Genomic DNA, 15,428 nt, shown 5'->3' with positions numbered 1-15,428 from the left:
TTATCTTTATTAGCTCTTCATTGAAAAATCCTTTGCCAGTTTAGAAGAGGCATATGAAGTTCTAACATTGTTTGAGGTTCACGGGATTAATTAGTCTATCGTACCCGGTGCTACTTGTTAAATTATTGTGAAGCTTGGGTTATCGATTGTCTTCTACTCCAAAGAATATTTTTTCACCAAGAAATATTCAAGTTGAACGAATGAGTCAAAGATTGACCTAGCCGATGCTCAGGATTATCATCAATTCAAGCCCGAGAGAATTATATAATTATGCTAAAACTATAAGCCAAGTAGTTCTCTACTATAACAATTTCCATCGTCAATCTCTAAGGCAATTAGAAAGGAGGTGTGGCCTCACTTTATTCCAAAGCAGCATCCACTAATTATATCCACACTTATATAAAATTTCCAATTACCTAAAAATAATTGGATCAGCAAAAAGATGCGAAATAAAAATCTAGTACTCTTTATCGTTGCAAACATAATTGACAAATACTGCAAACATGCAACTAAATAGATAGCAGTAACTTTGAGTTTATAATTACCTAACTTGGTATGAGAGATTAAAAAAAGGCGAAGCGAAAAGAAGAGAAGACAAGAAAAGAAAATGGATACGTTGTATCACTTGTATGTGAGGTAGGAGGAGGGGGTAGAAATTTGTTTGTCCTTGTTATTCATTTTATATGAGTTGATTAAATCAAATCAAGATAGAAAATAAGTGGCCAAAAGAATTTAAACTGAGTCTTCTCGAAGTACAGAAACATAGGTTCATCGGCAGTCTTGCTTGGAATAGAATTCAATTCAAGTGTGTGGAGAGGAAGAAGAAAGAGAAAGCGTTATAAACCCAAGTGTTGCTATCAGCTGGAAACGACTGTTGCCCTCCGATCGATCTTCTTTGATTCTTCTTCTAGCAAGGAATGTGTGTACTAGCTAAAAATACACATATTTTTAGAATGATTGTAGTCTCTGCTAGTATGCATAATGCATCGATGCTTCTATACGTATGTTACGTATGTACAGCTCAATCAGCTCATGAATATCTAGTGGCTTCTCCCAAAAATAGTACATACGATAGCTAGTATATGTGTATATCACATGATACTGGAATTCACATGGGCGTGATGACTTTCCTGTGGTATGAACCTATATATACATAGGTTTTATTCCTGGTTCAGACCCAAAAAAAAAAACACATAGATCAGTCTTAAAATATCACTCATTCTGTTAATAATATGTTTGTGTGTACTCTTATACTTCCACATACTGTAAGATATTGGAATAAATTAATATAATTATATAAAGTAATATTCAACTACATGTAGGATAAAAATGAAATATATAAGAAAGCTTATTCATAAGTGCTAAAGGATACCTAGATTACATGGAAGTAAAGTGTCATTCAGCGTGTAACAATTAGGAGCTCAAATTGATGTCGAGTGTAACTCCATTACGAACAACTTGGAGAATTTACATTATAAGTTGGATACGCACCACTAAGCCATTCCATTTAAACAATCAACCAGTCCATCTACCGAGTGGCTTAGCAACTAAAGCCCCGTTACTAAAGGAAGAGATAGCTCTTACGGGTTAATGTGTTTTTGAGTACCCACCTTATGCAGACAAGAATGATTATTGAAAATAAAATCATTCTGAGACCGCCGATTCCCCCAACAAAAGTAAGTCAAGGATACCGATTCCACAGATCCTAAAATGAAATTTCCCTTAACCAAAAGAAATTAAAAAACAAAAAAAAGTTTCACAGGCCTCTTACAAAAAAACCCGAGTTAGAGGGGCTTGTACAAAATCAGTGATTTAAAATGAAAATGGCTGTTGAGTAGAAATTGGTGGTGGTACCCCTTTTATGTTTAGCTAAAACACAATACAGTTAACTACAGGGTGTGGTGTAGTGGTTTCTGAACGCGGCAACTTTTTGACCAAGGCTTAAACGTGACATTGGTTAGGGGTTCGATCGTTGGTGGATGCATAACACACCTCTTTGTTTCTAACTGGGCCACAATATGGACTTGAGTTGGGGCATTGAGAACATTACTATGGTCAGGGCACTCGGTGAAATTCCGGATTAGAACCATTTCACATGGGTCCCGTCAAGGATTAGAGTATTACTTTCGGCTGGGGGATACCATGATGCTCGGTTTCTAGACTAGCCCCTCCGCTTCGGTATACAACGGCGTACCACCGTGGAGCATTGGGGGGTTGTCCTCCGCTGGATTGCTTTCGGGCCCCATATAGGAAATGTCTTGGAACTGGAAAAAAAAAACACAATACAGATGGGTTTTCTTCTCAACTTCTCCACAACCATTTTTCAGTTAATCCTGCACTCGTTTCTCATTCCAGTCAGACTTATTTGTGAATGACTTGAATATATTACATTTGCCAGAGAGCATTTGAAGTTGACATTAGAGTACAATTAGCCAGTCAACAACCGCTACTTAGCTGAACTGAAATATACTGGCCAAAGAATTTAATCTGAGACTGCTCGATGTACAGAAACATAGGTTGATCTATCACAATAAAAGACTCAGGCCGATGCTGCAATAATTCGGGAGTCCAGATGTGTCAGAGTTAGTGGAGATGGGAATGATTTGTAGAAATTAGTGGAATAGTTAGTGGAAATTAGTGGAAGTGAGTAGGTAGAATAGTGCTAGAATTAGCCTATATATTGAAGTATAATCTGTAAGTGAATCATTGAAGCAATTAGCTGTTGAATTCCACTTGGTATCAGAGCCTTCGAGCTCTGTCTCTTTCTGGGATTTTTTTTTTCCCGTTTTTTCCTCCCCGGCCGGGTTTCTGCCTTCATCAGAGCAGTGCTCTGTTTTACTGGGATTGTTGTTTGCGTTTTTTTGTTTTTTGGTGCCAAGTCACCGAGCAGTGCTCTGTTTTTCTGCCTTCACCGTTTTTCCACTGCAACATAATCAGTCGGCATCACCAACTGTTTCCCGGCGACGAGAAGTCAACACCACCGAAGCGCCGCCTTCCTCGTCGCTCTCGCTGCTGCAACCTCACCTCCTCGCCACCTCGACGAGCCGCCTCGACGAGCGCCGTTCTCTACGACGGGCCCCTCGACACCGACGAGTCCCTCGACACCGACGAGCCCCTCGACACCGACGAGCCCCTCGACACCGACGAGCCCCTCGGCGCCTCGACACCGACGAGCCGCCTCCGATCTCGTCGCCGTTCCCGCTGCTGCAACCTGTCCACCACCGTTCCCGCTGCACACACCGTCTCGTCAGCTCCTCCACGAGATCCTCCGCCGCGTTAAAACCGCCGCATCACGCTGCGAAAACTCGCCACGGCCGCGCCCGAAACCGACCCGCCCAGATTCGGCCCAGATCCGAGACGCCCGGCCCGACCCGGTCCACTCAACCCGACCTGGCCCACTCAACCCGACCCGACCCGGTCCACTCCACCCGACCCGGTCAACTCAGCTTCAGTCAGTGCCTACTCACCGACAGTGCAAGTGCACCGGCGACAGATTGTTCTTCATTTCTTGCCTCTTTTTTTGCTCTCTAATCTCTGATTTTTACATTGTCTCCTTTCTTTAATGGGTTCTGGACATGAAGCGGAGGGTTCTCCACTCCTTGACGTTCCGACCTTCGAAGTATCTGTCAAAGGTTCTGACAGCGGTTCATTTGGAGGCGCCAAACTCAACGGAACCAATTTCCGTAAATGGAAACGACTTATGACTGCTCATCTTCGCGACATGCACAAGATGGGCCATGTCACCGGCGTCACTAAGGCTCCTAGCCCTGAAGATGTTGTTGCCTACAATAAATGGGACGACGATGATGGTCTTGTCATGTCCGTCTTGTGAAAGGCTATGAATGATGAAATAGTTGATCTGGTGGAAGCATGTGCTACTGCACAGGCAATATGGGAGACACTAGCCGGCTTATTTACTAATGACTCTGATTTCATACAGGTTCATGAGTTAATGTGCACAGCTTTGGCAATACATCAGGATGGGCAACCGGTGGCGCACTATTTCACCAAACTAAAGAATATTTGGGCTGAAATTGATATGAAACGTCCTTGCATGATCAAAAATCACGAGGATATTGTTTGGTACCAAAAAGAGAAGGAGATTGAACGAGTTCACCATTTCCTAAAAGGTCTCGATGCAAAGCATACCAGTGCAAAAGACGAATTGCTCCGAATGACTGAACCACCTAACCTTCTCACCGCTTTCACCTATATCCGAAAGGATGAGTCTCAGCAGGAGAGTAGTCTTCAGACACCGGCGGTCGTTTCCAGTCTTACTGTTCATGCTCGTTCTCTGGCACCACCTCTTCCACCAGCAGCTTCCGCTCCCCTTCACCGACAAGGCCCACCACCCGGCTTCGGGAATCAGCCTCGTCCTCCTTGCTCTTATTGCCATGATTCTAACCATGCTCGTGCTACATGTTGGAAATTATATCCACACCTTAGGCCTAAGAGGCCTCATTATCGACCCCAGGCAAAAGCCGCTCTTCAATTAGTTCCGGAACCCGATATCTATGGTGTACTTGGGAATGATCATCATACTGCTGGAGGAGCACCTACAGTCTCCATCATTGGCCGCGGTCCAATTGGTATGGCTTTTAATATTTCTCACTCTGTTAGTTTTGATACATGGATTATTGATTCTGGTGCATCTGATCATATGACTTATGACAAATCTTATTTCACCGTATTGTCTTATCCACCCGTACCCTATGTTACTAATGCTAATGGTGAGGCATTCCCCGTGTTAGGGACAGGGTCCGTTCGTATTACTCCCACCATAGAACTTCACAATGTCCTTTATGTGCCTGTTTTATCCCATCATTTGATATCTGTTCCCCAATTGAACGCTGACGCTCAGTGCTCTGTGACCTTTTTTCCTATGTATGTGATATTTCAGGATATTCTCACCGGACGGGCAATTGGTCGGGGGTATCTGAGGGGCCGGTTGTTTCATCTGGATCTGACATACGCAGGGGAAAAACCAGGAGGGCAGCCTCGGACCGCTTTACTCTCCACTTCTGACAAGCTAAGTGAAGTTTGGTTATAGCATCGTCGCTTAGGGCATCCATCTTTTAGTATTATGAAAAAATCCATGCCTACTTTATTTCTTAGTGTGGACGAGTCTTGTTTATGTTGTGAGACATGTGTTTTAGGCAAGAGTCATCGATCTACCTATTCCCCTAGTACTTCTACTAAAAGTTCTCTTCCTTTTGAATTAATTCATTCTGATGTTTGGGGACCCTCTAAAGAGTCTACTGTGTCAGGAATGCGTTATTTTGTGTCCTTTATTGATGATTGCACACGTCTTTCCTGGATTGTTCTTCTTAAGAATAAAAATGAGGTTTTTCCAGCCTTTCGTGCCTTCCATGCCAATGTCCAAACACAATATAATGCTACCATTCGAGTTCTTCGTTCTGATAATGGGGGGGGGAATATGTGAATCATGACTTTCAGGAGTTTCTTAATGCACACGGGATTGTTCATCAAACAACATGTCCTTACACACCTGAGCAAAATGGGGTTTCTGAAAGGAAAAATCGTCATTTACTTAATATGGCTAGGTGTATTCTTTTTAGTGCCCACATGTCTAAATACCTTTGGGGTGATGCTGTCATTACTTCCGCCCACCTTATTAATCGTCTTCCATCTCGTGTTCTTCAAGGGAAAGTTCCATATGAGGTGCTTGCATCTCATGTCAAATTACCCTCTTTTCATAATCTTCCTGCCCGTGTTTTCGGTTGTGTTGCTTTTGTTCATCTTCCGCAACATCAGCGTTCTAAGTTAGATGCCCGGGCAGTTAAATGTGTGTTTGTTGGGTACGGAGGCCATCAGAAAGGGTACCGGTGCTACCATCCCCCTACTCGGAAGTACTATGTCACTATGGATGTTACCTTTTTTGAGGACATGAGTTATTTTTCCTCTTCTGATACTGCTCTTCAGGGGGAGAATTCCTATTTTGAAGAGCTGTATCATGGAGAGGGGGAGACAAGTAAGCCAGTCGATATGGTAACAAGTTCTGTTGAGATTACCAAAGTGTCAGCCACACAGGCACCACCGGAGGTCGTCACTCACGAGATTCCGGCACCGGAAGCTGCACCACCAGAGGTCGTCACTCAAGAGATTCAGGCACCGGAAGCTGACAACACAACTGCCCCTCATGTATCTCGTACTACTGTTTATACCCCTGATCAATACTCTCCTGGTACAGAAGATCACTCATCTGAGGTTAGTCAATCTATTCAGGCTAATAGTAGACAATATGTTTTGCCAAATAGGTCTACTCGAGGTCAACCAACCAAAAAATATGAACCTACCCTTCAGACTAAAGCCAAGTATCCGGTGGCCAATTTTATATCTACTAAAAGATTATCTAAGTCATATGAGTCATTTGTGAATCAAATATCTACTGTATCAGTACCTAACAAAGTGCAGGATGCATTAAGAGATCCAAAATGGAGGAAAGCAATGGAGGAAGAGATGGAAGCATTACAAAAGAACAAAACGTGGGAGCTTGTACCTCCACCATATGGCAAGAAGACTGTAGGATGTCGATGGGTGTTTACAGTGAAGCATAATCCAGATGGGTCAGTAAGCCGGTATAAAGCACGCCTAGTAGCAAAGGGGTTCACCCAGACATATGGCATAGACTATGATGAGACATTTGCACCTGTTGCAAAGATAAACACTATCCGGGTATTGCTCTTTATCGCTGCTAACTTGAACTGGCCACTTAGGCAGTTTGATGTTAAGAATGCATTTCTTCATGGAGAACTAACAGAGGAAGTATACATGAATCTTCCACCTGGATATGTGGCCGCTTCTCCAAGTAACTCCGTATGCAGGTTGAGAAAGTCTTTGTATGGTCTGAAACAGTCACCTCGTGCTTGGTTTGGAAGATTCTCACAATTTATGAGGAAAATTGGATACATGCAGAGTAATTCAGACCACACATTATTTCTCAAACACCAACAAGGGAAGGTAACAGCTCTGATCATATATGTTGACGATATGGTAGTTACTGGTAATGATACTATTGAGGTGGACAGATTACAAAAGCAGCTAGCCACAGAATTTGAGATGAAAGACCTAGGTACACTCAAGTACTTCTTGGGTATTGAGGTAGCCCGGGGAAGTGATGGTATCTATCTGTGTCAGAGGAAGTACATCCTTGATCTACTAACGGAGATAGGGATGTTAGATTGCACTCCAATTGACACTCCTATTGAGCAGAACCATCGGTTAGCAGAGTATCCAGATCAAGTGCCCACTGAAAAAGCTCGTTATCAGAGGCTAGTTGGACGCCTAATTTATTTGTCACATACCAGACCAGATGTTGCATATGCAGTAAGTGTAGTGAGTCAATTTATGCATAATCCGAGTGTGGATCATATGAATGCTGTTGTGAGGATTTTGAGATACTTGAAGTCCGCTCCAGGGAGAGGAGTAATGTTTTCTAATCACAACAATATCCTCGAAATTTGTGGCTTCACAAATGCAGACTGGGCTGGAAATATTACCGATCGGAGGTCCACATCAGGATACTTTACCTTTGTTGGAGGCAATCTTGTTACGTGGAGGAGTAAGAAACAAAATGTGGTAGCTCGATCTAATGCTGAAGCAGAATACAGAGGTATGGCTCAGGGAGTGTGCGAATTATTATGGCTTAGAAGTTTGCTACAAGATTTGGGTATTAAACCTGAATGTGCTATGCAGCTGTACTGTGACAACAAGACAGCCATTGATATCTCCCATAATCCGGTGCAACATGATCGTACAAAACATGTGGAGATTGATCGTCATTTTATAAAAGAGAAGCTAGACGCGAAGATCATCGATTTTCCTTTTGTTTCTACAGAAGAGCAACTTGCCGATATGCTCACAAAAGGAGTGTCTAAAAGGGCTTTTTATCATTCACTTAGCAAGTTGGGCATGGTTGATATGTATGCGCCAACTTGAGGGGGAGTGTCAGAGTTAGTGGAGATGGGAATGATTTGTAGAAATTAGTGGAATAGTTAGTGGAAATTAGTGGAAGTGAGTAGGTAGAATAGTGCTAGAATTAGCCTATATATTGAAGTATAATCTCTAAGTGAATCATTGAAGCAATTAGCTGTTGAATTCCACTAGATGAAGTCTTTTTTTAACTTGCTAAGGTTGTCGCTGGATTGCACTTGCTCAATCTCAAAATTGCCTCTCCAGCTGGTGTACCGCAGAACCTTCAATGCAGTATAATCAGGTCAATACGGCACTTTTAGTAGCTCAAACAGAACTACTACAAAACAATGCGACACAGAATTTGATTTCAGCATCCAAGATGTAACCACAGGCATAGCCGAACTTGCCAGCATTTCAGTCCTCGACTTCAGTGTTAAAAATAAAACTTGGGAACACTGTGGTGATGTCCCTGGAATAGAAATACATGGAGTTATGTGCCAATAGATTCTGAATGGATAAAGTATGAAGCAATGATATACCGAGTAAATTGCAAAGAAAAGGGATCAAGGAAGGTACTTTAAATGTGGAAGTGTCATGTTTTTTAGGAGTGTAGGGTGCTGGAATGCATAAGCCTTCCATTCATCATTGCTAATTTTATCATCCTTATCGGCATCAGCATCTTCGAATGTCTGGACAGAGAAAGATGCCTCTGAAAATTCAGGAGAAGTTTCACTACCATTCAAAAAAAAAAAAACTTTTGAGTACCCATGAAGCTTGCCTTGTCCACAATAGCTTCAAGAGTTTCATCTGGCACTTGTATTCCGGATTCCAGCAAAGTGGCGACTACCATTTCTCTAACCTACAAATAAAATTAGAAAAATGGATAAAGAATGCAATTTATAAATTAATACTGTGTAAAATGAGGACAAGAACGTATCATATCAAGGAAAAACTCACTTCTTCACGCTCAATATATCCTGTCTGTCTCAAATCATACAATCTGAACGCAACTACACCCCAGAATATATTTAAATTTTCATCAAATCTTTCAATGTAAAGTTATGCTAAATGAAGTTGGCCTATAGAGTACTTACAGTCAATCTTCTGTTCAAGAGGAGTGCAGGGATGAAATACACTTAATGCATGGATAAACTCCTCAAATTCAATGACTCCATTTTTCTTTTCATCAAAAACATCAAATACCTGCGGCCCCCATTGAGTCACAAAACATTGAAAAGAAACAAATTATGTCTAAGTTCACATCCATGGTCACCCATGTAGCACATATGGAGCTGAATTATTGGTGGAGATTACTCACATTGATCATATACATCTGGCATTACAGCTAATGAATATTTCTAAATCCGATTTCAATTAAGTAAACAAAAATCCAGCAATAAAGAGAAGGCTGTTGTGTTGCATAAAGGCTATAACTTTAAGTATCTACAAAGAGGATTTGTGCAGACTACATCAGCAGTACATATCCTAAATCCGCAAACTAGAATATCTCCAGATCCCATTAGACCTTCAAAACATAAATTTGAGAAAGAAAGGAAAGGAGAAAGAAAACACAACGAAAACAAAGCTATTTTACAAGGTTATAACTTTATAGCAACCAGGATGAGCTATAATGTCAAAGAAAGGATTCAACATTCATAAATCAATCGATTCAATGTAAAGTCAGGCACAAATTTTGCAATGGACTTACCCTATCAAGGAAAAGATTTTCGCCCACTTGAGTATTGAACAGAGCCAACCTAAGCTCCTCCTAAAAACAAACAACTCACAACCAGATTACAATCATAAACATGAATACTAATTCTAGAAAGAAAAAAACTAACATTGTCCCATAAACACACACTGAAATCTTATTCTAACCTTATGAATCAACCCATCATCGAGAATCGAACTACTCAACTTGTTAAATAATTCTCGCAAAGCTTCCACCTCATTCACACTGACTGTCATAATAACACACTGAAATATTCAGCCAATGCTAACAAACAATCCATCACATCTAAACAAACCAAAAACAAAAACAATGAATTGAGTTTCAAAGACTTAGACGAACATGGGGAGGCGGCGGCGAGGCGAACGACGTCGTCGTGGGTGAGATGACGTGGAGGGTGGTGCTGGAAGCAACCAGCTAAGCTGAAGACGAAAGCCTCTATGAGACCAACCACCGGTATGCACATGGCGCAGAGCTTCTCGCCGATTCGGAGCGAGCTCGAGCTTGAATCCTGTCATTTCCAAATCAAAACATTCATGGTTTAAATTTTTGACTCGAATATTGGAGGGGAATGTTAGAGAAGCCAGTATGAGTTTACCAGAAAGCCGAGATGGATGCCATGGTTGCGGCGCAACAGAAGATCGCGGAGGAGAAGAGCTCGCTGTCTCTCGTTGGTGTTTGTCGTCGTTGTCATTAGAGAATTGAAGCTCTAGATCAACCTGCAGCTTGTAAAGCTCCAATGGAAGATAGGACTGGAGAAAGGAGGGAGGGAGGGAATTATTGGTTGATGATTTTCATTTTTTATATGTCTACGTATTTTATTAAATTTAATTCAATAATTTTGTTTTTTTTGTTTTTGCAAAAAAATTGAGCACTCCGCTACAAATAGTCGAAATTTAAGGCAGCTTCCTGAGACAAAAGAAGAGACTCGAGTGCCTATGTCTATCGAGAGCATTTGCATGTCCAGTTAAGAATTCGATTTTGTTTTATGAAATTTTGATTTAGATTGGTTTTACTAATTTAATAATGTAATTTGGTTTCGGTAAACAAATCTAGATATTGATTACTTTCTTCAAGAAACACTATGGACCTTAATCTCGGAGTCCAACTTATGAAATTTCATGCTTCTAATATTTAGGTTACGGAAAAGAAACATTAGGATAAGTTGAGGTTGCAATGTTTAATTCAAAGAAGCATTTCTTGTGGGCTCCTAGTCGATTAGAACTTTAGCATGAGTTTCATGTTCTCTATTATGTAATGTGCCATGTTTGGTAGTGGATGTGAACGACACACAAGTCACTATCGATGGATAATAATATTTTTGAAGAAGAAAGTACTTCTGTAAACTATTCTTTGGGGATAATTATGTGTAACAGATTCACAGACCACAATGCATGAGTAAGCATTTGAATAATTGAGACTAAACGACGTAATTATAATTGAATATTTCGTCCTGTGATCCATTATTGTGAGCAACAGTATGATTTGAATAAGAGAGAACAAAATGAAGAAGATTTTTCTCAAAGACTTTATATTGGCATTTTTCAGTCTAATACTATGCGTAGCTGACCATTTTACTCCTTGCCTAAAATAGTAACTTGGGAGACAATCAAGCTAGGCTTAGATACATAAGTGCATACACATAAACTCAAACGAATTTCGATCACTAAAAAGTTTGATTATTTTTCACTTCCACTCTTACTACAAAAATAATGTAGAATATAGCAGTTTTTACCTAGCTGCCTTCAAATGGTGTAAAAAAATTGCACCAATTGTAGAAGGGATTCTAGTTGAAACTCGAAGAATTTTTGGAAATTAAGGAAAAGATAAAAGAATCACATTTACATCAAACTGTTCATGAAAATTAACACACTTCTGATGTCGCCATGTTGGTGTTTCTCCTTAACTAAGTTAAGGTTAAAAAGGAATTACTTGTTACATCAACTAACTTGACCAAAACGTAAATTTTTTACCACACTGTTAGCTGCCAGTGTATTGAGTCAGCAAATTATAGCGCGACTTAGGTAGTAAATATTGGCCGTAAAACTTTTGATCTCTTGCCCCTTACCAAAATCTTTGTATCTGGAAAATGACCGCCTCCTTCCACAAGTTCCTCAACAACGCCATCCTCTGTTACACTCATAGGGTATGTCACAAGGTGAACACCTTCCATGTCAACCACTTCTTCGCCGCTGTAAGTCTTCCACATCTGGTCTCCGATGTGGCGCAACGTTTTCACGCATTCTAAGCTCTCAGGGTGTTTATACAACTCTTCAGCACGGCCCGTGTGCTCGTACCATAATGACATTCGGTATGCTCCAATGTCCCCTGTAGAGCTCATCCTGCTTATAGTCTTGCTGTCATGATCGCCGTCTTTGATTGCCTGGTAGCAACCGATGGCGATCTCGGTGTCGCGTTTGCCATCCATTGATCTTTGGTTTATGTTTGCAGATCCTATGATCAGGTATCCATCGTCCACTGATAGAAGAGAAGACACCAAAATAGAGAGAAACTACATTAGATGAGATACTACATTGGATATATCTACAGTCATGAGCTTTGAGTGAACATAAACCACCAAAATGAAAGTTAGTTTTTAAAGTTGAGACACATACCAATCATGAGCTTTGAGTGAACATAAACCATGAACCTCATATGCTTCTGTGCATTCCAGTACTGTGTTCCCCTATGTGGAGAATGTGGAGGAACATAGTCTCCTTGGGTCTCTACTTCTCTATTGGCAAGGCAATAGAAGTTCAAGTAGTCTTTTGGGTGCTCCTGAGTCCCAGTTTCTTTTATAGCTTCTCCAATCAACTTGTACATCATTGACATTGTTTCTCTAGTGAAATGAAGTATATCCTGAACTGGCTCACTCTCAGGTAGACCCTCAGGCCACATTGGTATTACTATGTACACCCCAAACCTCTCCTTTGCTTTTATCTTATTGACCACCTTGAGTGCAATCTCAATTGGGATCAAGTTTCTACATCCACAATGTTGGTCTCTCTCCCACAAATGACACCCTCCTATGAAATATTGGTTCTCAATGTATATAAACCTATCAGCACCCCTAATTGCTTTGACGTACGCCTCGTGAATGCTTTGCTCCACAGTAAAGTTTCGAAACAATTGGGATGCTGAAACGTGGTCTATTGATCTAAGAACTTGAACATTCCAACCTCTTTCTGAGGGCTTACTTGCGTAAGTCTGCCGAATCATGCTTGCTAAGGTACTAGCAGGAACCAATACAGAAGGATCACATTGTTTAGTCCAGCGTTGCTCAAAATTCGTTAGCACATCCCAAGCAGCCTCCCCGGTTATACAAGCATGAGCATCGTGCCATGGCGTTCTTGGCCCTCCTTTCTGAAGGCTAGACCCTGCAATGTTCGTCTGGTAGAAATCGTTGCAATGAGCTTCTGTGTTGAGTGTGTGGAACAATGAATGTTGCTCGGTGTCGTAGCGCCCGTCACATAGATCCACCCCACCAATGAAGCTCATAATTTCTCTTTCTCTTGGACTAATGCTACATTTAGTGTCTAATGTTATGGTTTTTTGATGATGAGTAAAGATTGTGGGAAACTTATTGTGCAACCTTGGGCACAATTTGCATATAACTTTGGTGTGTGAAAAGTAGGCTAGTGCATCTTCATCGTGTGTTTTCATGATTCCTTCGTTCTTGATAAGAGGTAAAGATGTTTCATCATCCCAAATCATAATTCTCACGGCGACGCCCTCCTCAGCTTTCTGTTTTAATAGTTCACCAAGCTTCACTCCTCTTGCATGTGGGATTTCTGTTTGAGGATCCCTGACCTGGTTAAGATCAGACAATTAGGTTCCAAAAACAAAACAAACGATACTCTTTTATAGCCAAGGGATAGTAGTTTTGCAAGCTCATTTACCAGGACCATTTTTGGATTGAAAGACCAGCCTGCAATGTAGATCAAATGCTCCGCACCCTCAATAGCTTTGTACACATCCTCCCATAGTCTTCTTGGAGTCCCACAAAGCTCCGGCGAAGGCTTGAAACTTGAGCAATGGTGAGCATCTTGATAAAGAGTGACATGACTATTGGATCTCTGTGGAAATGATGCATTCCTCAGCCCTTGGAATTCTCCATAACTAATCATTTTCCCCCAACTTGGTTCTAGTTCAGCAGGCTTAAACCATAACATGAAACGAAGCTTGAGTTCTGGATTCGTCTTCCCACTTTCGATTAGGAGAGGGAGATTACCATTAATGAAGCTTGCTTCACTTAGTATCTGATGAGCATGGATTTGAAATTTCCCCAAGATGGTGCATTTTGTTTTCAGTGTAATAGTAATGGTTGAATCTGATGAATGAGCACATAGGATCTGAAAGGTTTGATTCCAAACGCGGTCGCGTTCATGGGTTGTCCTTGCTACTTTCTTGTTGTCTATCTTGATGGTCACATACGCTGGCTTCCCATTTCCAAATACACACTGCAGAACACAAAACATTTACACAAGTTTTTGTTAGCTAGACCAAAATCAAATGTTAATTATTCGACTTTGATCAAAATCATTTGCTTCGATATTCCTGATTCATAGTTCAGTTACTACTTACACTGAAGGGAAATGGTGGTGGTATGTAAGGTGTGGCATGGAAGATGGTAGCTTCAAGTGTTCCATGCAGAAATCTTTGTACTTTTCCCTCCATAACTCAAAACCTTCACTCCGAACAAAAACAAAACCAAAAAGCTGTAGCCTTTTAGCAAGTATTCGAACCAGAGAGAAACAGACAGGTATGATATGGATTTCGTTTTGTCTTGGCCTTGTTCATAGTTCATACTATATAAAGGTGTTCTGGACTTCTGATAAGTTTTATGTATGCGATTGATAATTGGGAAGGGAAACTTAAAATGCAAATGATAAGGCTGGCAATAGGAAAAACTTGTGAAACTATCAATGTCTAGTCTTAGAGGCAACCTTCAACTCCATCACAAGTTTTCACGTCAAGTTGAAGTGTCTTAAACTCAAATGAACACATTTCCTTGCCCTGAAAACCTAAATTCATAGAGTACCATTTGTTTAGTCTTCTTCAAAATTATGAGTTCCAAGAATTAGCTGACCATTACATTGATTACCTAAGAAAACCAAGACAAAGTGACAAACCAACAAGCAAGGGAGGTTTATGAATTAGACGTTAACCTATTTGGGTTTGACATGCTAAACAAAATCCAATCTAACTCAAAGTCATTAAATTTGTATTCCTTTTCTGGGTATCCCCCAAGTTGAATTATTGGAAAAGAAGCTTAGAAATGTATGCTGGAACCATTAGGCACAACTCATCTTCGGATCACTACATGTTGTCTCCCCTACTACATGATGTCAAGAAAATGGGTACTAGACTGTTAAGCAATCTCTATATAATAGAGACTGGAGAGAAACTTGGAAAAAAATCTATTTTAAAAAACGCTTAGACCGTTGCCCATGAAGTTTATTAAAATTACATGATGCCACTGCATTTTCAAAATAAAAAACCAAGGCAGATGTAGGCCTCGGCGACAACGACGAGAAAAGTGTGGAGCGAGATGAATCGGACAAGTGGTTTTGATCCAGCAACAAGAGCAAATTCACAATTCCATTGTCTACTTTGCTTGCTCTGATAGATGGTCTTAATTCCTGTGGACAAGTGGTTTTGATCGGAGCAACCAATCGAATTGCTGCAATTGATGGAACTTTGTGGCGCCCTTATAGGTTTGATCGTGAATTCAACTTTTTTTTGCCCAGTTGTGAGGCCCGAG

The 15,428-nt window shown here is 40.9% G+C and overlaps 2 protein-coding genes across 3 annotated transcripts; both read right to left on the bottom strand.

Annotated features, from left to right (window-relative positions):
• Positions 1–8,131: 8,131 nt before the first annotated feature.
• On the bottom strand, positions 8,132–10,493 carry LOC126801054 (calcineurin B-like protein 10). The gene is made up of 9 exons (XM_050528508.1): positions 10,263–10,493; positions 10,007–10,175; positions 9,814–9,896; positions 9,644–9,703; positions 9,030–9,138; positions 8,893–8,945; positions 8,714–8,794; positions 8,512–8,624; positions 8,132–8,404 (listed from the first exon to the last, which is right to left on the bottom strand). Exons 1-9 carry the CDS (start codon positions 10,356–10,358, stop codon positions 8,350–8,352), a joined length of 819 nt encoding a protein of 272 aa, XP_050384465.1. The 5' UTR covers positions 10,359–10,493; the 3' UTR covers positions 8,132–8,349.
• A 1,191-nt stretch (positions 10,494–11,684) lies between these two features.
• LOC126801053 (phospholipase D alpha 4) lies at positions 11,685–14,351 on the bottom strand. 2 transcript variants are annotated; one of them, XM_050528506.1, is made up of 4 exons: positions 14,249–14,351; positions 13,564–14,124; positions 12,280–13,474; positions 11,685–12,142 (listed from the first exon to the last, which is right to left on the bottom strand). In XM_050528506.1, exons 1-4 carry the CDS (start codon positions 14,339–14,341, stop codon positions 11,685–11,687), a joined length of 2,307 nt encoding a protein of 768 aa, XP_050384463.1. In that variant the 5' UTR covers positions 14,342–14,351. The 2 variants fall into 2 exon arrangements, with proteins under 2 accessions (XP_050384463.1, XP_050384464.1); XM_050528507.1 differs by having other exon boundaries at positions 13,564–14,132; positions 14,263–14,341.
• Positions 14,352–15,428: the final 1,077 nt, after the last annotated feature.

Source organism: Argentina anserina, chromosome 6, assembly GCF_933775445.1.
Source record: "Argentina anserina chromosome 6, drPotAnse1.1, whole genome shotgun sequence".
Classification (NCBI taxonomy): domain Eukaryota; kingdom Viridiplantae; phylum Streptophyta; class Magnoliopsida; order Rosales; family Rosaceae; genus Argentina; species Argentina anserina.
The sequence above is the reverse complement of the archived record's forward strand: the minus strand, read 5'-3'. Positions and strand labels throughout refer to the sequence as shown.